The following is a 21,997-nucleotide window of genomic DNA, read 5'->3' as shown; positions in this document are numbered from 1 at the left end:
GATGTGATGAACTAGTATAATGATCAACTAGTGATGTATATATATGATGATGAGCTTGATAAATATTTGCTTATTATTGTATTTGCGGGACGGCGAGTCCTCCGACGCGGAATAGATCCCGCAAACGCGTCCTGCAAATATTTACGGGACAGATTTACGGAAATTGTTCGGCCGGAGGGCTTGCCGTCTCATAAATGTTTTTTATGGGAGCCCTCAAACGACTTTTACGGACCGACCATTTGCAAGATCTTCTATAGAGATGCTCTTACCCTCTAGCAGAGAACGAAGGTTGTGCTAAACGAAGAGGTAAATATATCGGGAGTCATAGAACTTGCACGCAACGGTCAGTTTGGTGCATAAACTTGTAAAATACATGTTTCTGGTCATCAAACTCGCACGGGCGTTCATATACAGTCATTTCTACCATATCCGGCTATACCCCATGTATGTGTGGCGTGCCAACGTGGTGGGGCCCACTGTCAGTGGCGGTAGGGGTCGTGCACTGGGTGGGCATTAGAATTTTCTGCAGAATACACCCTTGCATTTTTTATTTGCGTAAAAGCGCCGCAAATAAAACAAAAAATCTATTCCCAGGCTAGCGTGCATTGGATATTTTTCACAAACAACCTTGCATTTTATTTATCTATGTAACAAGACGCTCAAATAAGATGGAAAATGTCATTTAACAAACCACTCAAATAAAATAAAAAATACTAGGGCTGGCAAGGTTCGAACCCACGATCTATTTTTATGTGCAGTATGGATAGCCTCCAGACCAAACGATGGTTGATGTCCACTACGCACAACTAGGGGCGTTTGGTTACCTGCATTGATTTTTGGGTGGTTGCATCAAAAAAAGAGACAGGCTCGGCAGTGCCTGTTTGAGGAAATATATGGTAAAAATGCAACATTTTGCGTGTTTTTTGGTCTCCTGCATGAGAGGTCTTGTCATCGAGATGCAATATTCACCCGGCGTTTGGTTGCATACATGCATAGTGATTAAGAGTTAACAACTATACTTAACAGGAAGATCATAGTAGAACGCACACGTCAACGAGGCCGAGCACAAGGAAAATGGTGCGGCGTCGACGGCCTCCTGGTTGCCCACCTTGTCCCAGAGCCCGTCGGAGGCGAGGATGAGTAGCTCGCAGTCGGAGAGCGGGTCGGTGCCGGCAGGGGTAGCCATGTTGTGCGCGATGTTGGCGTCGATGCTGTAACCGGAGAGGAAGACGCGGTAGAGGTTGATATGTCTCCAACGTATCTATAATTTTTTTATTGTTTCATGCTATTATATTATCTATTTTGGATGTTTCATATGCATTAATATACTATTTTATATTATTTTTGGGACTAACTTATTAACCCAGAGCCCAGTGTGAGTTTCTGTTTTTTCCTTGTTTTTGACTTCTACAGAAAAGGAATATCAAACGGAGTCCAAACCGAATAAACTTTACGATGATTTTCCTTGGACCAGAAGACACCTACGTTACTTGGAGAGAGGGCCAGAAGAGTCCCGAGGAGGCCACAAGTCTCTAGGGCGCGCCCCAAGGGGGGCGCGCCCCAAGGGGGGGCGCCCCTGGCTTGTGGGCCCCTCGGGAGTCCCCTAAACCTAATTCCACCTCTATATATTCTCAAATATTCCCCCAACATCAGAAGCGTCCACCAAAATACTTTTTCGCCGCCGCAAGCCTCTGTTCCCGTGAGATCCCATATTGGGGCCTTTTCCGGCACCCTGCCGGAGGGGGATTCGATCACGGAGGACCTCTACATCAACCTTGTTGCCCTTCCGATGAAGCGTGATCTTCAAATACAATGTTCTTATCGATATTCTTGGAGTTCTATCCGATGTAATATTCTTTTGCGGTGTGTTTGCTTATGATCAGGTTATCTAAGAATATTATTCGAGTCTTCTTTGAACTCTTTTATGCATGATTAAGATATCTTTGTAATTCTCTTCGAACTATCGGTTTGGTTTGACCAACTAGACTGGTTTTTCTTGCAATGGGAGAGGTGCTTAATTTTGGGTTCAATCTTGCGGTGTCCTCACCCAGTGACAAAAGGGGTAGCGAGGCACGTATTGCATTGTTGCCATCAAGGATAAAAAGATTGGGTTTATATCATACCGATTGAGTTTATCCCTCTACATCATGTCATATTACTTAACGCGTTGCTCTATTTTTCTGAACTTAATATTGTAGATGCAGGCACGAGTCAGTCGATGAGTTAATAGTAGTAGATGCAGAATCGTTTCGGTCTACATGTCACGGACGTGATGCCTATATTCATGATCATTGCCTTAGATATTGTCATAACTATGCGCTTTTCTATCAATTGCTCAACAGTAATTTGTTTACCCACCGTATGTTTTCTTTCAAGAGAGAAGCCTCTAGTGAAACCTATGGCCCCTGGATCTATTTTCCATCATATATTTTCAGATCTATAAACCAAAATACCCAAAATACCTTGCTGCGATTTATTTATATTTAGTTTAGTTTGCTCTTTTATTTATCTTTTATACCTATCTTTATTAGATCTCACTCTTGTTCGTGACCGTGAAGGGATTGACAACCCTTCTTCGCGTTGTGTGCAAGTGTTTATTAGTTTGTGCAGGTGCATATATTGGGAACTTGCTTGTGCCTCCTACTGGATTGATACCTTGGTTCTTAACTGAGAGAAATACTTCTCTCTACTTTGCTGCATCACCCTTTCCTCTTCAAGGGAAAAATCAACGCAAGCTCAGGAAGTAGCAGAGGTCGGCGTGGTCGAGCAGCCACGGGCCGACGCTCATTTCTTGATGAATTCCACCAGGCGGTAGCAGATGGACACATCGATGGGGCCAGAGTGGGCGACGAGGTCGTTGAGGTAGGCGTGGATGGAGGGCCGGGCGGGGTAGCCAATGACGAAGCCACAACCATGCAAGTAGACGACTACGGGGAGCTTGCCGGGGGCCGCGAAGGCGACGGGAGGGAGATAGACGCGCGCGCGGGCAGGGCCGGCGTGGATGTCCTTGGAGGTGGCGCCGGTGAGCGGGGTGATGCAAGCGGCCACTCTTGTACCGGTGATCTCGGAGTCGGGATCCATGGTGCGGCGGTTGGTGGCGGGGTGGCCGGATCCGCCACGCAGGAGAACGGGGTGGCCGGATCTGGCGATTTTTGGCGGTGGTGGGACTTGGTGGCGAAATGGAGGAGGGCCGACGGCCGAGCTTGAAGCGGTGGGCTGCTGTGAAGGAGCAAAGCGAGAGAGGTAAGAGAAATAGGGGGAGGGGTTGACCGAGGAGGAGGAAGAAGGGGACGAGTGATTAACTACTAACGCGTTTACAGCGAGCCACCCACGTGCGCTTCCTTGCATCCCTCGGGTCTAGCTCACCGAAAACTGCCGATTCGGCCATTCCTTGCGAGTCAGGCCGAGAGGTGCTTTAAGAAGCATGTTATGCAGGCCTAACAGTATCTACGTATAACCAAACAGCCCATGGACTAAAAGATGCTGCATCCAGCGGGCCTGGTTGCACTTTTGTGGGCAACCAAATGCATACCTAACGTTTATATCCCTTTGAAGCGAACTGTGCAAATTAAATTGGAAAGTTTAATAAAAACCCATAGGCCAGGTTCGAACCTGTGAACTCATGGTCGCTACCCCTTGCGTGTGGGTTAACCATCCTCACCATAAGGACAAATGATGATATTGAAGGATAAACAATATTTATCTCTACCCAAAATAATATTTATGGATTTATTTTCTAAAGGTTTTTCTTTGAGATAGTGAAACATCCCTCAAGATGTAGCTTAACATGTAATATTACATGATTGAGATTTTCCAAATACAAGATTAATATTTTTGTATACGTCAACAAACATTTTTACCATGATTAATATTTTTGTTCACGCAATTAGTGCATGGAAACTCCCTTCTCTTTCCACCCCACATAAAGGGCATGTGCTTTGTTTTGAAATGTGGCGATGCACTTTGCACTGATTTGTTGGTAACGCACCAGCCGCCACCTTCCACGCCATGATACACATCTTCAGCGGTACGTTAGCTCGCCAAATGCCTCTCCATAATTACATGTTTAGCATTTTTCAAAATACATCATACACATTATCCATTTCAGGTATACATCTAAAAACATTTTCATACATGTTTAATATTTTTTAAACATAAAATTATCATCTTTTTTTCAAATACAAGTTTTTCAAAAAAAATCATATACGCGTTAAAAAATTGGAAGGTAAGATTCTTTTATACTATGCGAAAAATTTTGTACATTGCATAAACATTTTTGAAAGTGTCATGAACAATTTTTTAAATGCGTGAACATTTTTTACAATGCAACGTATATTTTTTTAATTACACAAATATGTTTTACAATGTTTAAACATTTTTTTGAATCTCACTTACCTTTTTTGTAACACATAAACAATTTTTAAATGTCGTAAACACAAGAATATAAGTTGTTTCCTTACATACTCCCTCCGTTCCTAAATATTTGTCTTTGTAGACATTTTAAATGAACTACCACATACGGATGTATGTAGACATATTTTATAGCGTAGATTCACTCATTTTGCTCCGTATGTAGTCACTTGTTGAAATATCTAAAAAGACAAATATTTAGAAACGGAGTGAGTAGAACACAAGAAGAAATAACGACATGAAAAATGTTTATCTCTTCTAGACATGTTGTGTTGTCGTGGCTTGGTGTTAATTTTAGTTAAAGTTGACCATCAGGCCACGTAGGCCACGGATACACCCATATATGCGAAATGTGGCTGTATATGAATGCTCGTGCAGATTTGATGATCAAAACATGAATTGTAGAAGTTTATACATCAAACTGACCGTCGGAGGCAAGTTTTATGACTCCATGTGTATTTACCTCCCAAACGAAAGCATAACAATCCTCGCAAAAAAAAAATATGAAAGCATAACACAGGCTACGTGCACGATTCCAGTCGGTCCACGTATCACGCCCCCGTGCACACAAATGACAGCCGAAAACCGAGCGAACCAACAGCACTTCCCTCCACCACCACCACGAGACATAGATAACGCGCCAGCGACCATGCCGCCGCCGCCGTCCGCCCTCACCGCCTCCGCCGCGGCGTCCTCCTTCCTCCGCTCGCTGCCCCCTCCCAACCTCTCCGCCCTCCGGCCTTCCCCATCGCTCAAACGCTCAGCAGGCCACTCCCGCGTGGTCGCGCGGGCCTCTGCGTCCGGCGCCGCCGCCGAGGCCGAGACGGTGTTCTTCGATGGCGGCGCGCACTACGGCGACCTGGCGGCGAACCTCGTCCTCGGGCTGACCCTGCTGTGGCTGCCGCTGACCCTCGCCTCCGTGTCCCGCGCGCTCCTCCTCCGGTACCGCTTCACCTCCCGCCGCGTGACCGTCATCTCCGGGCTCTCCGGCGACGACCGCACGGACTTCCCCTACTCGTCGGTGAGGGAGGTGGTGGTCGTGCCGCGGTTCATCGGCGAGTGGGGCGACATCGTCATCACGCTCAAGGACGGCACCAAGGTCGACCTCAGGAGCGTGCCCAGGTTCCGCGAGGTCGCCGACTACTGCCGCAAGATGGCCGCCGCCGAGGGCGGGCTCGGGACCCGGTGAAGGCGGCGAGGAATGTGCCGTGTTCAGCTGTGCAGAGATTTTCTTCTTTCTTGCTCGCTTGTTTGTCTGTTGTAAGTCGTGATGTGAAGACTGAAAATTCTGACGAAAGCTCGATCAGTAATATGAGCTGGTGTTCATCTTGCTACTGTAATTTTCAGATCATCCTTGCTACTGTAATTACTACAACTGCAAGTATCGTTTTCTGGAGATATTTACGACTCTTGTTTGCAGTAGGTGGGACGCGGAGTTTCTGCAAAATCAAAACTAAATAAAAAATATTCAAAAAATCCAATTTTTTTTGAAGAAACATTGACAAAAGTTCTAAGTGCTTGCAAAAATTCGTCATGAAATCACATTCCTAGAAGGCATGGCAAAAAAGACAAAAACAGTACTCTGAAAAAGCTACTTTCAAAAGCATTTTGAAGCACTGAATTTGTTTTTTTTTCCACGCCTTACAGGAATGTGATTTCATGATGAATTTTTGCAGGCACTTAGAACTTTTGTCAATGTTTCTCTCAAAAAATTGAAATTTTTTGAATTTTTTTCAATTCTTTTTCGATTTTACTGTTCACCGAGCTCAAATGAGCTCGGGAGCAGAAAGGCACTTTCGCAGTGACAATCTCATGAGGATCATTCGGAGGTGCCTGCATTCTTTCTATGAGAGAAAGAGGTGCCTGAAACCCCTGAGTTCAGAATTTCAGATACACGGGAAAGTGCCATGGGCTATGGGAATGTCATCATCCATTGAGATTATAATGGGCCGGGCCATAAAACGGTGATCACAGAGAGAGATGGACTTTTGTTTTCTTGTTGAGCACCCGTCTCGTCTGTGTGTGTGCGCACTTTACTTCCCTTTTTCCGCTAAAAATGACTTTTTTTTTCAAAAGCAGGCTTAGGTTTACCTGGGAGACTTGCGTGAGATCTCACATTTAGGTGAGATCGTGAGATCAACCCCCAAAATCATATGTAGACATTTCAAAAAAATCTAAAATTATTTGACAACATTCATGTGGGGTATGTCTACCACTCCGAAAAAAATCAGCTCAAAACTTTATGTAAATTTGGAGATTAAAAAAAAAGATTTGAATGTGAATAGTAGCAGCTTTCGGTGAGTAGTAGTTTGACACTATTCACATCTGATTTTGTCTTTTTTCTTTCTAGTAAAATAAGTTGAATTAGGAGATGAATTTTTTTGAGATTGTACATTAAACATTGATGAGTGTCTACAAAAAAGTTGAGAACGTTTAAACATGTTTTTTTTCAAAAATACGATCTCATATATCTCACCTAATGTGAGATCTCACACAAGTCTCCGCCAGGTTTACCTATCTCAACAAACAATCAACAACCTTAAAAAAAATACTCTATAAATAAGATACTCGTCCGTAACTTTTTATAAAACGTCTTTTACAATCCATGACAGTGTCAAAAAAAGCACCTTATATTAAGTTACAGAAAGAGTATCGACGAGCAGCAAATCAACTTTACTTCGTTTCGTTTTAACGAAGCGATCAATATTACTCCCAAAATACTCCCTCCCTTCATTTCTAAATATAAGTCTTTTTAGAGATTTCAATACAAACTACATATGTAGTCGCTTATTTTAGAGTGTAGATTCACTCATTTTGCTTCATATTAGTCGCTTATTTAAATCTCAAATGACTTATATTTAGAAACGAGGGAGTATATAACTAGCCATGCTTTTGACACGTGCTCTACGTCAGAGATGTAATTATGTAAACCAATCAGTCTGAGTACCAAGTTGTGGGTGCCGCCGCCAGCTGCAAGTTGCAACTTGCAAGCAATAGTTTCTTCTGCCGTTGAAATAGTTTGTGTTATGTTTGGTCAACTTTGGTGTTGCTGCTGCACCTGACTGGCGACTTTAGATTATCATGCCGCTGTCACGTTTGCAGGCACACGATAGCAAAGTCTGAGCTGACCATAACTGTTAGACACTAACCCGTTCTTTTTTCTTACAGCTCTCTGTTTGGTTCGCCCATTTCATGTTCAGTTCATAGTAGTACAATAATCACTGTGGATTGTAAATTAGGACGAGCTGAAAGAAGCGGACGTAGGCGGAGAGCATCGCGTCGGTTTTCAACCTATTAAAATTCGAAAGTTGTTTCAAGTTGCTCCTACGCGGCCAGTGATCGCCCATTGGCATTCGATTCTCGCAACTACAAAAAGACCTTCTGACCTTACACTGGCATTTTTTCCCGGAGCAGTTTCCAGCTTTTTTACTTTAAAGAGAAAAGCTTATTCTTCTCGAACAATCGAGAACTAGACGGAACAATCCTTGTCGAGACCTGGCAGCGTAGATGATTGGGATGAGCTGAGTGCGGTGCGTGGTCGGCAGTAATGGAACGGTCTACCACGCATGAGCTCGAGCTCACTCTCTTTGGTCCTTGTGATCATGCTCGTCTTCAGTTCAGTGGGCGTTCTCCTTCCGAAACATCGACTGTCACTCATCGTCTGAGTGCGATGTATGGAGAGCTTCTGAAGTGCTTCCGTGCCCCCCGGCAAATGGTGAGTTGTTTAGCACGTCTAGCACGCTTTTGTGTTGTTAAGAAGCTCGTCTTTCTGGTGGATCAGTGCCTAACTCAACTACCATCATTTCTTGGCAGCAGGAAGCCGGTTCATCCGACACTGTAGCTCTCATATCATAGACATAATCCCTGTTTGGATACTCTAACTTAGTTAGAGGTTAGAGTTAGATTCTAACTCTAAACTAACCCTAAACTAACTCTAGCCAAATAGGTGTTTGGATGGCAGGGTTAGATGGAGCGCGGATACGACGAGGCGCCTTTACAGACGGTGCGAGAGGGAGAGAGGAAGGGGACGAGAAGCTTCGAGAAAGTGAGGAGGGATCTGCTGCGGGAAGAGCGAGAGAAAAATATATTTTTAATGGTCCCGAGAAGAACTAATCCAAATAAGCACCTCTAGAATGGGTTAGACTTTTTGGATGGGTTAGATGCATCTAACCTAAACTAACCTTCCTGTTTAGATATTTTTAAATTAATTGAGTTCAAACTAAAACTAACTCTAAACCACGGATCCAAACAGGGCCAATATCATTGGCATGGCAGCGATGCTACTGTGGAAGGGACAAACGAAGGGTCAAAAGCTCCACCGATCTCTATCTCCTCGAGCTTTACGAGATTCTTGTTCTTATCCACGTAGTGGTGGTGGTAGTGGCAATGAATCTCCATTTGTTTAATTTCCACTTGTGCTCCGATTGACTCTCTCTAGGTACAGTAGCAGTGATGGCGGATGGGGTTTCATCAGGCAGGGCGTTGAAGGCTGAGGCTGAGCGGCTGTGCAGTGCAGGCGTAGCAGGACTTGGACTTCACTGATCGGCGTGTTGCACATGGCACGGAGTGGAGGGAAGCAGAGGTCGCCGGATCACGAGATGCGGCCGGAGTTGACTTGATTCCTGCTGTCCCTCGTGAGTCGTGAGTCGTGACAGCCTGCCAGTCGAGGCCATGCACATGCAGCAGTAGCAATTCTTCATTGTCGGTTCTTTGCCATATGGTTTTGCTATATATGTGGATTTTTTCGTCTTCTGGTTTTTTGTTTTTCATCATCGAAAAGGAGGAGATCGCAGTCACCAGCTCCCTTTGCTTGCACAAAAGTGGGACTAGAAAGAGAGAGTGTCGAAGTGGTTGAGCCATCATCCTCGGCTCACGCACACGCAGAGACGGGCAACGGCGGCAACGATCGTGATGGCGAAGAGGCCACATGTAATGTATGTGCGTACGTCTTGGCTCGAAATGCCGAAGTCACTCACAGGAATCCATCTTTTCTTTCTTTCTTTCTTTCTCTCCCGGTGCAGTTAGGTATGGCATGTGTTGCGCCGAAAAGGACGGATAGATGCAAAGCCAAACGGAAAAAAGAACAACTTTCTGCGGATCGTGGCTCGGATCTGTTTTTGTGGCTACAGACAGAGGATCAGTTCGATCCTATCCTACCTGCCTCGCCTAGTAGCCACCTTCATTTGACGTTCCATTTCTTGTTAAAGAACACGAATCTAAATCTAGACCGACTACGAGGAGGGAAAACTCCATCCAGCTCGCTCGAGGTTAGCACGATCCAGATCCAGCTCCAGCTCTAGATCCGGTCGGTTCTGCTCGCGGGTCGCCGTGGGAAACCAACAGAGGCTGCAGCTCCGGCCAAGTATAGTCACCGTGAGGTCCACCAGCCAATTCATATCGAGTCAATGACCGACCATTCCTGAAATGAATCGACAGCGAGGGGAAGACCAACCTTTTTCACATTCATTCACCATACTGTAGATGGTGTTTCCGCTGCCACAGGTACTATTAAAATCTAGTACAAGTGTGAATGCTCCCGACAGTTTGCTCGGATTAGCATAATTGACTCCGTCTGCCAGTGTCATTGACTGTCATGATTCGGGCACAATACTCTTTTCTCCATCTGCATTTTCCTCTTCTTTCTGTGGAATAATAATACTCCATGCATCTTTGACCATATTTGCTCTGCATAATTGACATACTCCCTCCATTCACAATGTAGTGCGCCCACACATCTTAAGATTTAAATTTGACCGTAAATTTAACCAACGAGACAGATTGCGGCAGGAGCAAAAATTATACCATTGAATTCGTATTTCGATACGAATTCAGTGGTTTAATGTTTGCTCCCGGCGCACTTGGTCTAATTAGTTAAATTTATGGTCAAAGTTAGATCTCGAAAAATACGGACGCGCTACATTGTGAAATGGAGGGAGTACAGTAGTAGTACAATATACTATACACATTTATGCCAGTGAACAGAAATAGGTTGACTAATTAAACCGCCGAAACACCATCTACTATATATGGATTAGCCCGGGGAGTCGAACATTCCATCGGATCAAATGATCGAGACCGGATGGCTGCTAAACATCTCCGTCGCCGCCTTAACAACCACCAACCAATCTGGTGCCAACAGCAGAACAAATTCTCTCATGTTCACCGGAAGCTTAACTGCGGGGCTACTCTAGTTGGACACGTCTCCTCTCTTCTTGTTAATTATGTTGTGTGAACCGAACACGTTTCGGTTAGATGCTGCTGCTCCTCATGGGTCGCGTTCCTCGACAGTGGGGTGATGCGTAAGGCATGATGAGATTGAGTAATCAACAAATGGAGACATTGTTAATTACCCGACAAAGAAGTGAGGGCGGGAAGCAAAGAATACATAGACTTCAACATCAGATTCTCATGCTCAATTTTGTTGTGAAGTTTTAAAATGCGAGACGATAAGGTTGAGTATACATCACTGGTAGAGTAGCTAGGATGAGTGCGTAGTACAAGACAAGAAGTCCCAAACTCCCGTTGCTGGAGGGGAATGGATAGAGTGCAAATACAGCGAAAGAATGCGTTCAAGCTACCCAAGGCCCAAGTTGGGGCAATGCATGTACAACCAGGACACACTGACAGAACACCCTGCGATGATATCTTATACACGTGGTGTAGAACTGTGTAGTAAAATCAGGTGCATGATCATGCTTTATTTATTTTTGCGAATGAATTGTGGCGCTGTACTAACCAAACATCAACAATACAAGAAATCCAAAAAAGAGGTACAATTCGCTCCTAAGGGAATCCTCCATCCTCTCCAAAAAAAATGGTACAATACCCGAAGAAGATGAAGACAGAATAACCAAATGGATGCCGATGCAGCCAAACCACCATCAGCCCGATGAAGACACATCCAACTCCGTCTGTGTTGACCACAATCCTATCGCTAGATCTGACGGTGCACCCGCTGCTAAAACCGAAGAAGAAGACGGAGGAGAAATTATTCCGCACCGCCGCCATCACCGTCATAAGAGCCGAAGCACTACTTGTCCATCCGATCACGTTGTGGGTTCCATCGTCTCATGTGTTGTCAACGTAGGGGAACGTGCTAGGGGAAACATTTTTTTACCGCACAGGATCCAACCAAGATCACTATCGAGGTGCGGGTAACGAAACCATACCCTCGACGAATACATCAGCACAACGGAGATGTTGATGTTGTCGATGAAGTCCTCTAATTCCAACGGCTAGGTTATAACTCTCAGCCGCGAAGATCCGCCCTATCAAACGTTGAAGATTATGACGCCTCCAGGGTATCCACACACATCAAAGTAGCGACATCACATCAATTCGTGGACCAACACAACAAAGCAACAAGGAATCTAGATCTAATCTAGAGGAAGAGCGAGTTGCCAGCTAGAAGGGGACAGGGCGCCGCCCGGAAGAGGGGTAGGCTAAGGCCTTGATGTCTCCCTGGTGCGCCATTGGCCCTCCTTATATAGGTGGCCAGGTAGGGGGCGCCCGACCAAGGAAAGGAGCCCCGCCTGCGCGCGCGCCAGGGAGTCCTACTATGACTCCATCTAGCTTGCCCTGAACCCCAAGTCAGGGGTTCGTCCGACCTAGGGCAACCAGGTTGTGCTGCCTGCCTCCCCCCTCCATCCCTCCCCCCAGCAAATGGGCAGGCCTCAATATGATCCTTCTGGAACATGACTTTTCTAGAAGTTTCTACCCAGTTATAGAACCCATCGGTACCTTCCAAAACACTTTCGGACATCACCGAAACACTGGGACCTCTCGGAACACTTTTCGAACCCTTCTCTCTCAGTCTCCATTAAATTGCAGCATTACTAAATGTTGCTAAAGTTAAGCGTGTGACCCTATAGGCAGTGGCAGAGCTTCCTTAGGGCCAAGGTGGGCTATTGCCCTCCGCCCTAGTCTAGAAAAATCCTCTCGAGTACCTTTACTTGTTAGGCTTAAATCTTGAAGATTATTGAATGTGTAAGTACAATTTGTCATTTTGGTACACTCAACTCTCCTTTTCCCCCTCAACATTCTTTGTCAAGCTCTACCACTGCTTATAGGTTTGAGTATATGTGGGCATGTTTGGAACACCTTTCGTTCAATGATAATCAGCGGGACCTGGACACCCATGAGGATTCACATATATCATCGAAGATCTTTACCTCGCGATACATTACACAACCCTAGGTGAGACTTTGACGATATTCATGTGATCAACTCCTTGATCACTATACCTAGTTATCCTTGTTTCCGGTTTGTACTCTTTTCTCGTTTTCTTAGTCTGATATCCTGTGGCTAACTCTTTACTCACAATACCTGGCCAGGCGATGCTGGACACCATAATACCCAGTGGACCCAGAGTGTATCTCTCCATCACCGGAGGGGCAAATTCCAGTCTTGACATATCACCTTTACAATTACCCAGTTACATGATAATATTTCATGACCCCGAATCAACCATCCGGTACCTGGGTCTACGATATTCTCATGGTCTAAGGACGCAAATAAACGTCAAGATCTCGCAGTATTTCATAAGTGGGCATATCCAACACCATTGTTATCCTAACAATGGGCTCTCATTATTGTAGGCATCCTTGTTACATTAACAATGTCCTTGATCAGGAAATTAAGACCATCAACAATACATGAGCTAGTCCAGAGGCCTGACTAGGGATATGTTTGGACTTTATTTTTCACATATGCAATTGGGATATACCACAAACATGAGAATAGAATAATAACAACTTTATTGTTGCCTTTAGAGCATATTTCTAACAGTCACCACCACCGGAAGGCCGAAGCGACGGATAACATAGACTTACTACAAGCCCAAGACAGGAAAAACTAAGACTCCCACAGGTAATTCTGGGCCTCTCCTCGTTCTCCCGCTGACAGAGCCAGCACAGGAGGAGAAGGGCGGCGATCAATCAGCAAAGGAAATGTGACGGCTAAGGAAATAGGTAAGGCGACGCAGAGAAAGAATGACTAGGTGCATGATTATGCTTAATGGGTACAAGTTGGGGAAGTCACTTCTAGGAATTTGGTAATGCAAAAGAATATACACTAGCAAGAGTGCTTAGAAAAAAGAACTAAATCTATAAAGATGATACAAATGACGACATTGCAAAACAAATCCAAAAACGCAGCACATCAAAATCGATTTTGTGAGGCGGAAAAACCAACGGAGATCGATGCGATAGATGATCCACCAGCCATGCGACTAGGGTTTCTTCTGAGTGGCTCGTGTGCGACTCAGGAATAGGTGCAAGCTAGTATAAGTATTATGTCTTTTATGTGATACAAATAATAGTTTTGCATTTAATCCGAATATCCTAATTTCATTTGTTCGATGGGGCTGAAATAATTATCATAGGAAAAACAGATTTATAAAGAGAAAATATTTAATACTTTTGGGTTTAAGCGGCTAAATGGAGTGTAATTGGAATTGCATATTAATAGAATAATTATTAATGCTTGTGTTCTTCCAATTATGTGTAGCAACTCGAATCCCATACTTTTGGCTTTAAGGAAGTAGGAGTAGCAATCAACAACCAATTCATGGCAAAAGCATATTGACTGGTCTACCATTCTGTTCTTGCTTAAAGCCCCCTGTACAATCTCAGAGTTTTACATCCACACGAGTCTTCTCTGCACAGGGGGCAAAGAACAAATACTGAAATACGTCGAGGTCCTGCATGTAAAGTTGCCGCCACCAACGTGTAGAAGAGAGAGACAGGGGCGGTAAGATCCCACCACCCGCCGCTCTCATTCGCAGCTCCGTTCCCACCTGAGCCCAGCCGGTCGGTGGCTGCCGGCAGCAACCTGCTACTACCTCCGTTGCTCCTCCTCCCTCCCCTCCCACTCCCTCTCAGCCCCAGCTCGAGCGAGAGAGCATCTCCCTTCCGAGCGACCGCGTCCGCCTCCCTCCCCTCCCCTGCCCCCCCGTGCGGTTCTTGGTGACGGCGCGGCGGCTTGGCTGGCCGGCCTCGCCTCCAGTTGACCCGACTGACTCTCCCCCATTCGGTCAGCCCGGAGGAGGAGGAGGAGGCGGAGGGGATTTGATTGACTTTTTGAAGCTTCTCGCCTGTTTCTCTCCTGGCGTTGCGGCTGCCGGCCAACGGCCTCGCGGATTTTTCTCCAGTCTCATCCCCCCCTTCAAGTGGCGGCGGAGATCAGCTGGACCGAAAAAGCCTCGCCAGAAACCGGCTGGGACTCTAGGGTTGGCTGCTCAGCTCAGTTGTCTTCGGCGGCTGCTCCTCCTGATCCCTCCTGTTGCCGCGGGCCAGCTCTCTCTAGCTTCGCTGACTTGACCCGGGACGGAGGAGAGAGGAGCGGAGTTCGCCTGTGGATCTTTAGGAAAGGAAGCTCATTCGTCCTGTCAGCTGGGAGGTAGAGGAAGAGATGGGGAACTGCATGAAGTCCACGGCCCGGGTGGATCACAGCATGAACACTAGTGCCGCCTGTGAGTGCCTCTCTTACCACTTGCCCCCTAATTTTGGTTTCTCTGTATTTTTCAGTTTCTACTTGCTCCCTGATTGGCATCTTTTTTGTTCGATTGATTGGGTTGTTTTGGTTATTCGTACTGGTAGTAATTCTTGGATTTGGTTTGTGTTGATTTGGTTCGATGGTAACCTTGTCTGGGGCAAAATTTGGATATCATGTTGTGCATCTTACACTTCTATTTCTGTCACTAGTTTTAGCTACTTTGTTACTCTGGTGCACCTTCGCCTCTATTTTTGCTCCCCTTCCTTATCAGGGTAAGCATAGCATGCCATGCTGCATGGATAAGAACATTATTTTCTTCCTAGGTTTGATATACTTCAAATTTCACGGTAGCAAATGAAACTAAAGTTATTTAATTCAGAGTTTCAGATAGCAGAGAGCTACTTCAATTCACATGTTCAGTATCATTGTAAACCTGAAGATGTTATTGTTGCCAATTTGTTCTTACACACATTTCCTTTGTTTCCTGTTGGGTCATCAGATCCATCGAAAGTGACCAGCAAAACAAGCATGTCATCTGCTACTTCTGCGAGCAAGACCAACTCAACTCGTTCAACGTTTACTCTGCCATCTATAAGAGATCGCAGCGAGCCGCCTCGGACAGAAGGCGAAATCTTGTCATCGTCGAACTTGAAGGCTTTCTTGTTCAATGATCTTAAAAATGCGACCAAGAACTTCCGCCCGGACAGTCTTCTTGGGGAAGGAGGGTTTGGGCATGTTTTCAAAGGTTGGATTGATGAACACACTCTTGCTCCTTCGAAACCGGGAAGTGGTATGGTTGTTGCTGTGAAGAAGCTTAAACCAGAAGGTTTCCAAGGGCACAAGGAATGGCTGGTAGGTTCAGGACTCCTTAAAAATATTTTTCTACTTTCCTCTGGCTATTTTTCATGTTTCCTGATGGTTAATTTTCCTGCTCAGACGGAGGTTAACTACCTTGGCCAACTTCACCATGCCAATCTTGTTAAGCTCATTGGTTATTGCTCAGATGGTGATAACAGACTTCTGGTGTATGAGTTCATGCCCAAGGGAAGTTTGGAGAATCATCTGTTCAGAAGTATGTTCTTTAATCTATATGGGTTTTATTGCTAAATCATTGATTTCTGACATCTTTAATATTCGTGTGTCAACTATCAAGTAACCAATAATGTTTGTATTCTTTTAGGAGGTGCTGATCCTTTGTCATGGGGAATAAGGCTTAAGGTTGCTATCGGGGCTGCTAAGGGTTTGTCATTTTTACATCATGCTGAAAACCAAGTTATATATCGTGATTTCAAGGCATCAAACATTCTTCTTGACTCGGTATGGTTGAAATATAATGTTGACTCTGATTACAAGACAACCTTTGGGGTCTTTTAACTTAACTTGTTACTCTTGATTCAATGCAGGAATTCAACGCCAAGCTTTCAGATTTTGGATTAGCGAAAGCTGGTCCAACTGGGGATAAAACTCATGTTTCCACACAAGTGATGGGCACCCATGGATATGCAGCTCCAGAGTATATCGCAACAGGTTAGAATATTATCTTTGTGTTTGTATTTACAAAAATGGGGCGATGTCTCCCTTTTTTCTGTGTCATGTGACATCAGTTTTGACAATAGATGTTGATGTTGGGTCTTCTCTCTGTATTAGCTAAACCTCTGTTGAATTATTTTCCGGCCTAAATCATCCCATACCTATGACAGAGTCATGGTGAAGCCCTATTTGTTTAAAGTAGCATAATCATATCATGGTGTTCTCCAATCATGCAGACCATCATGGAATTGTTTCCTGATCTCCCTCGATAGTCAACGCACTTGCCTTCTGTTTTGTCTACATTTCCTGATCCAGCAATTTCATTGTTATATATGTCAAGTCAAACTAATATTAAATGTAAGAAATGTTCCACTCCACTTTATTCCTATTAAATTCGACACTGGCCATATTTTTCTTGGATTTTATAAAATGACAGTACATATGAACATGTATTGTTTATTTCTGGATAAACCCATTCTCATGTTACTTAAAATTTACAGGTCGCCTCTCTGCAAAGGCAGACGTCTACAGCTTCGGGGTGGTGTTGCTTGAGTTGCTGACCGGGAGACGAGCTCTGGACAAGTCGAAGCCCGGCATAGAGCAGAACCTAGTGGACTGGGCCAAACCGCACCTGCGAGACAAGCGCAGACTGTACCGTGTCATGGACACGAAGCTGGGAGGCCAGTATCCTAAGAAAGGCGCACACGCCGTCGCGAACCTCGCCTTGCAATGCATCTGCAACGACGCCAAGATGCGGCCGCAGATCTCAGAGGTCTTAGAAGAGCTGGAGCAGCTCCAAGACTCCAAAAGCAATATAGTGTCGCCGCAGGTTGACATCCGGAGGACCTCCAACACCGTCCCGAAGTCGCCAATGAGGGGCCAACCCTCGCCGCGGCGCTCTCTTGGAGCGATGGCGCCGCCGTCACCGGCATTTAGGACCGCGCAAGTGCACTAGAAGCACAGCTTAGAAGTGGGAGAGAGATGTATCCGTACGGCTGTACATTTGGTGGTGAGCTGTGTAATAGTTGTTTCTAGTGATGCTTCTTGCTCATTTGTAGGGTGTGGCACGGAATATGACTACGGCACTCTGTGATGAATTGTTTTTCACCAAGCCTGAGAGGTGTGCCTCACTGGGTTCTGTTCTGGTCCATTCTCATCGCGGTGCCGGGTTTATCTTCTGCGACATGATAGAAACTGGATGATTTGTTGTTGACATGATAGAAACTGTGGACAGTGAGCATTTCCAGGCTTGTCATTGGTTACCAAATTCGTCGCCCAATTGTGCTCGATAAGAAACTGGCATGTTATCAGATAGGGTCTTGATGTTTTTTTTAATCACAGCTGCATATTTCTCAGGCAATTGCAATTCCTTTGTCCAGATAGGGATTAATATATGTAACATACAGGAAAGGACTCCCCTCTTGCAACATTATGCAACTGAAAAAGATAAAATGGAAAAATGAGCCTTGAATTTCAGGAATGTACAGATACTAGACGTATGTCTCTTGGGTTTAGTGATGATTTGATGAACTTGCACAAATTTGTTGTGGAGAACAAAAACAGCAGCGATGAGCATGCCAGCCTGCTAAGGCGGGTAAATGTCACAGTGTGTCTCATTTCTCGACAATAAACTCCTGAATCTCTATTCCAGTGTGACGGGCGCCGCCCTGCTTCCTCACCAGAACTTCGTCGCCAACTTTCAGTGAAGTCACAGGAATAGCAGTCCTTCCACCAGATCCTACATCAGACAATCATACAACTCGGGAGTAAGTTGGTCAAGAAAGACCGATGATAAACCTTGAATCCTTATCTGAAGTTCTGAACCTTAACTAAATCTAGGGGAGTATCAGAGAACTCAGCAAAAACATTGCAGTGGTTGTACGATACCCCCACGATGGTTTTAAAGGTTTCCTTTTACTACAAAACTTTGTACTCAGTTGATTTCCAGAGTTGTATGAGGTTTCATTTTCTGGCGAAACTTTGTATTGTGGATTCCCAGTGTTGCACATTGTATTTTTTTAAGGCAGTGTTAAAGTATAGTTAACTGTGTAGGCATTGGAACTGGGAAATTTCCTGTTAATCTACTGACAGAAGTCATTCAGAAATAGATATTTTCTTATGGCTTGTTAGAATCACAAATCCAAAACTAGGTGGGTTTACCTCTGTCAGGACCAATAAGTGCAACTGTCTCTGCATTTTGAAGGAAAATGCTATATGTGCCATTTCCAGAGTTCTCCTGTAGCAAGTCCAGTAACGTCATGAAACTGAGAATGGATGTGCAGAACCATTAAGAGGAAGACCATTTTTTATGTACCTTTGCTTCTACAAGGATGAGAGGCCTTGATTCAATCTTCACGCGGCCGACAATTGAAGTTCGCCACAACCCATTTTGATCAACAACAATTACTTCCCTGCCTGATTGCAGCTCTGAGAGGTAGCTAGTCTTGTTGCCAGGGACTGTAACATATGCATGCACAGGCCCCTAAAAATGGAAAGGACATACTTAGTGAAGCCTGCTGTAATGCAATATCTGAGATAGCTTACTGCACTCTAAATGATTGATATCTTACTGCATTGACCCTGAAAGGTCTGCTAGCAATGTAGTTTGTCTCCAAGCATTCAGAGTGAACAAGGAACATTCCTCTTGCATAGGAACCGACCTGAAAAAAAAATGGCATCCAACGTCACATCCATGTGTATGCTCTTAACCAATCGTGTATAGTAGGAGTAGGATATTAGTAGTGTTGTTTTCTTTATATGTTCCTCGACAGTGAAAAGGTGAGAAATTACACAAACCAGAAGGCCTTCACCGGGTCGCATGATACTACAGAGATCCACACAAACACGATCGCCCATACCAACAACTTCAACCTTTGATACAGTAGCCTTTGTCAACTGTAACTGGCTCTTTGCCTCGTTCCTTCTGTCAAAATAATCCTGAGTGATTAAAGGAGGGAAGAAATAACAACGGGTAAATCATACAATCAGATAAATGATAATCAGTGACCATAGAAAAATACTGCCTTTTGTACACCCAAATTTAGATATGTGCACATAGCGAGCAATATATCTAATTTTACATGAGGCCATTCTATGTCCAGACACAGATTTACTTGTTAAACACCAAAGAAGTTTGAACAGAATTGTGATGAAATACCTTGAGTTTAATAATATCATCCATGTCCTCTACTTTAAGTACAACTCCATCAAGCCCTTGCTCCAAGGCCTGCAAAATGGGCATCATAAATTCTGAAACAATCTCATCCAGTATAGTCACTGACAATATATAACATCATTATATGCAAGATATGCTGTTGTATGTCCAAATCTCTCGATACTTACCTCAAGAAAAACTTGAGCCTCAGTTGAGTTTGTCGAAACAGCCAATACAGCTCCAGCGCATCCTTGGAATGCAGCAACTATATTTTCTGCTGGTATAACCTATGGAATTTGGAAAAGAGGACACCAGTTAGTGCTTCTTATGGGTGAGGTGGGTTTGCAGGGTACTGTTTACCAGTTACCGGGCAGGCATGAAACAGCACAAGAGGACACACAATTTCATAGACAATAACAGGTGTGTATTCACATATGCACACTCATTACAGATATAAGGGAGTTCTTGAAACACATACTAAGACGGTAGAGGATGACTAAAAAATTTAGAGCTTAGTATTGCAAGAGCTCAAGTATGATGGTTTATCTCACTGTGCCGGCTCAAACTAACATATATACCATGTAAGTCAGGACTTAAGAGAAAATTCCAAATGGGTTAGAGATGCAAACATGATATGGTGATATTGAAGTGCTCGATTGTCTGACCTGCCAATCACCTCGGAAGTGAATCACGTTGTTCTGTACTTCCACATTGTCTGGCTGTATGAGTTGCAGCTCACTTGGGGAAGAGATTTCAGAAATTGCAGCAACCTTTTGGTTCCCCTCGTCAAAAATCTCCAGGCCATCAATAAAGAGAGGATGGATGCGAGCAGTTGCTGCAGCACACAAACAAAAAATTAATTTGGGAGGCATTGGGTAACGAAGACATTTGCCTAGTTCAACAAAATGACATAGTATCCCTGCTTGGAACAGTCGAAAATTTGCTCTCACATGACCAGTCCTTGCCGACCTCTTTGGATCCAAAGAGGAAAGTGTTCCAACCCCTCTCTACGGCTGCCGTCATCACCTGCCGGTTCTCTGTCCATACCCAGACGGTCTTCTTTGACCCCCCTGGCGCAGCCGGAGCAGAGCACATCTTGATACACTGTAGGCGCAAGCGGGCTGATGCTGCATCAAGAATCCAAACTCAGGTTCAAATATCGCAATCGAAATCCTAAATTCTTCATCTGATATAAGATCTTAGAGTTTTTCCAACTGTGAGCGGTGGGTTCCGAGAAACGGCTAATAACTAATGAAATCACAGTGGATTGTTAGGGTTCCTGAGTTCTTGGGTTACGAGTAGGTACCAATGTGGCAACGAATCTGAAAGCCTGAGAGCAAGTGTGAAATAAATTTGACCCAATCATGTTGTGTACTACAAGATTTATCCAAGGGCCCGAGAAACAGATTGGGGAAACTGCGCATGGGCAAGAGCCCTGTACTGCGAAAACTCGCAAGATAAAGAGAGGCGGAAGATTCGTACCTGTTCTTTGGGGCGCGAGGTGGGAGGTATGGAGGCAAGCTAGGGCTTTGGCGGAGCCCGAGACGGAGGAAGAAGAGCAGGAGACAGCCATCGAATTTCTTTGGTGGGCGTTTCCGGGTGGGACATTTGATCATTTGCCCTGTTTTATTTGGGCATTTGATCATTTGACCCTCTACATGGATTAGATGCTTTGCCCTGCTTTTCCTTTTATCTTTTCAAATTTGCTAGGGAGGCAATTTTCGCATGGCAAAAATAGGGACAAAACAGTAAACAATTAGAGTAATTAAAAATAGTATAGTATCAAATTTCCATATGGCACCTCGAGAGGAGCCTATACCTCGAGCCTTTTGTTACACCACTCGTTTGTACGCTCTTTCTCTAGCGTGATGGCTAGCAATCTTTTGCCACGCTTTTTCGTCCGAGGGGTTGAGCGGCGGTTCTCGCAGGAAACTGCCGCTTGGTTTATCACAGAGGATCAAAATAGACGGCGTCCAAGAGGAGGTTGTGTATGGACATGGCGGAAAGCAACCCTCTGGGTCCTTCGTTGATTGGATGCTGATGACCTTCGCCTGCTGACGACTTTTGGGTACTTCCCTAAGAGACGTGGAATCTCATCGGCCTCGAGGAGGCAATTTTGCTCGTACCATTGGGTATCATTGGTTACAGAGTTTTTGGTTTGCTAAACATGTCTTTGGCGGCATTCTGGTGACGGAGACGGAGACCGGGTTTGCTGGAGTTCGATGTGGCGCTTTGGGGACGAAGGCGGAGTTCTTGGAGGAGGACACCTGGTGTCATTCTGATGACGGAGACGAAGACTCCATTTGCTGAAGTTGTTTGGTGGAGCTTCGATGATAAAGGTGAAGTATCCTCACCAGAGGTCGCTTGGCGACATCCCATGGCCAAGACGGGGACTTAATTGGGCGAGGT

At 44.9% G+C, this 21,997-nt stretch overlaps 4 protein-coding genes across 7 annotated transcripts; 2 read left to right on the top strand and 2 right to left on the bottom strand.

Moving 5' to 3' along the window:
• Positions 1-1,006: 1,006 nt before the first annotated feature.
• Positions 1,007-3,081, bottom strand: LOC109774530 (probable carboxylesterase 13). Its single transcript, XM_020333266.1, has 2 exons — positions 2,806-3,081; positions 1,007-1,261 (listed from the first exon to the last, which is right to left on the bottom strand). The coding sequence occupies exons 1-2, from the start codon at positions 3,079-3,081 to the stop codon at positions 1,007-1,009; spliced, it is 531 nt and encodes a 176-aa protein (XP_020188855.1).
• A 1,875-nt stretch (positions 3,082-4,956) lies between these two features.
• On the top strand, positions 4,957-5,810 carry LOC109774523 (uncharacterized). Its single transcript, XM_020333254.4, has one exon. It carries the CDS (start codon positions 4,982-4,984, stop codon positions 5,597-5,599), a length of 618 nt encoding a protein of 205 aa, XP_020188843.2. The 5' UTR covers positions 4,957-4,981; the 3' UTR covers positions 5,600-5,810.
• An 8,360-nt stretch (positions 5,811-14,170) lies between these two features.
• On the top strand, positions 14,171-17,675 carry LOC109774524 (probable serine/threonine-protein kinase PBL3). The gene is made up of 6 exons (XM_020333255.4): positions 14,171-14,881; positions 15,404-15,756; positions 15,841-15,976; positions 16,085-16,221; positions 16,308-16,431; positions 16,935-17,675. Exons 1-6 carry the CDS (start codon positions 14,821-14,823, stop codon positions 17,387-17,389), a joined length of 1,266 nt encoding a protein of 421 aa, XP_020188844.1. The 5' UTR covers positions 14,171-14,820; the 3' UTR covers positions 17,390-17,675.
• Positions 17,676-17,782: 107 nt separating this feature from the next.
• On the bottom strand, positions 17,783-21,248 carry LOC109774525 (uncharacterized). Of its 4 annotated transcripts, none has more exons than XM_020333258.4 (10): positions 21,071-21,248; positions 20,539-20,709; positions 20,254-20,423; positions 19,777-19,875; positions 19,592-19,660; positions 19,225-19,371; positions 19,005-19,094; positions 18,749-18,916; positions 18,595-18,670; positions 17,783-18,172 (listed from the first exon to the last, which is right to left on the bottom strand). In XM_020333258.4, exons 1-10 carry the CDS (start codon positions 21,159-21,161, stop codon positions 18,048-18,050), a joined length of 1,206 nt encoding a protein of 401 aa, XP_020188847.1. In that variant the 5' UTR covers positions 21,162-21,248; the 3' UTR covers positions 17,783-18,047. The 4 variants fall into 4 exon arrangements, with proteins under 4 accessions (XP_020188847.1, XP_020188848.1, XP_020188845.1 ...); XM_020333259.4 differs by having other exon boundaries at positions 19,231-19,371; XM_020333256.4 differs by having other exon boundaries at positions 20,539-20,715; positions 21,071-21,215.
• Between the last annotated feature and the right edge of the window lie 749 nt (positions 21,249-21,997).

The sequence above is a fragment of the Aegilops tauschii genome, chromosome 4, assembly GCF_002575655.3.
Source record: "Aegilops tauschii subsp. strangulata cultivar AL8/78 chromosome 4, Aet v6.0, whole genome shotgun sequence".
NCBI classification, from domain to species: Eukaryota; Viridiplantae; Streptophyta; class Magnoliopsida; order Poales; family Poaceae; genus Aegilops; species Aegilops tauschii.
Note: the sequence above shows the minus strand (reverse complement) of the source record. Positions and strands in the feature narration are given on the sequence as shown.

Excerpts from the sequence above, each read along its gene's own strand:
- LOC109774523 (XM_020333254.4), top strand. The coding sequence starts at position 4,982 with ATGACAGCCGAAAACCGAGCGAACCAACAGCACTTCCCTCCACCACCA.
- LOC109774525 (XM_020333256.4), bottom strand. The coding sequence starts at position 21,161 with ATGGCTGTCTCCTGCTCTTCTTCCTCCGTCTCGGGCTCCGCCAAAGCC. Across the intron at positions 19,372-19,591 it reads ATGATATTATTAAACTCAAG|GATTATTTTGACAGAAGGAA; the intron begins GTATTTCATCAC and ends TTAATCACTCAG. Across the intron at positions 19,095-19,224 it reads GTGAAGGCCTTCTGGTTTGT|GTCGGTTCCTATGCAAGAGG; the intron begins GTAATTTCTCAC and ends TTTTTTTTTCAG.
- LOC109774530 (XM_020333266.1), bottom strand. The coding sequence starts at position 3,081 with ATGGATCCCGACTCCGAGATCACCGGTACAAGAGTGGCCGCTTGCATC. Across the intron at positions 1,262-2,805 it reads TGTCCATCTGCTACCGCCTG|ATACGTTGGAGACATATCAA; the intron begins GTGGAATTCATC and ends AAAAAATTATAG.
- LOC109774524 (XM_020333255.4), top strand. The coding sequence starts at position 14,821 with ATGGGGAACTGCATGAAGTCCACGGCCCGGGTGGATCACAGCATGAAC. Across the intron at positions 16,222-16,307 it reads CAAACATTCTTCTTGACTCG|GAATTCAACGCCAAGCTTTC; the intron begins GTATGGTTGAAA and ends GATTCAATGCAG. Across the intron at positions 16,432-16,934 it reads TCCAGAGTATATCGCAACAG|GTCGCCTCTCTGCAAAGGCA; the intron begins GTTAGAATATTA and ends TAAAATTTACAG.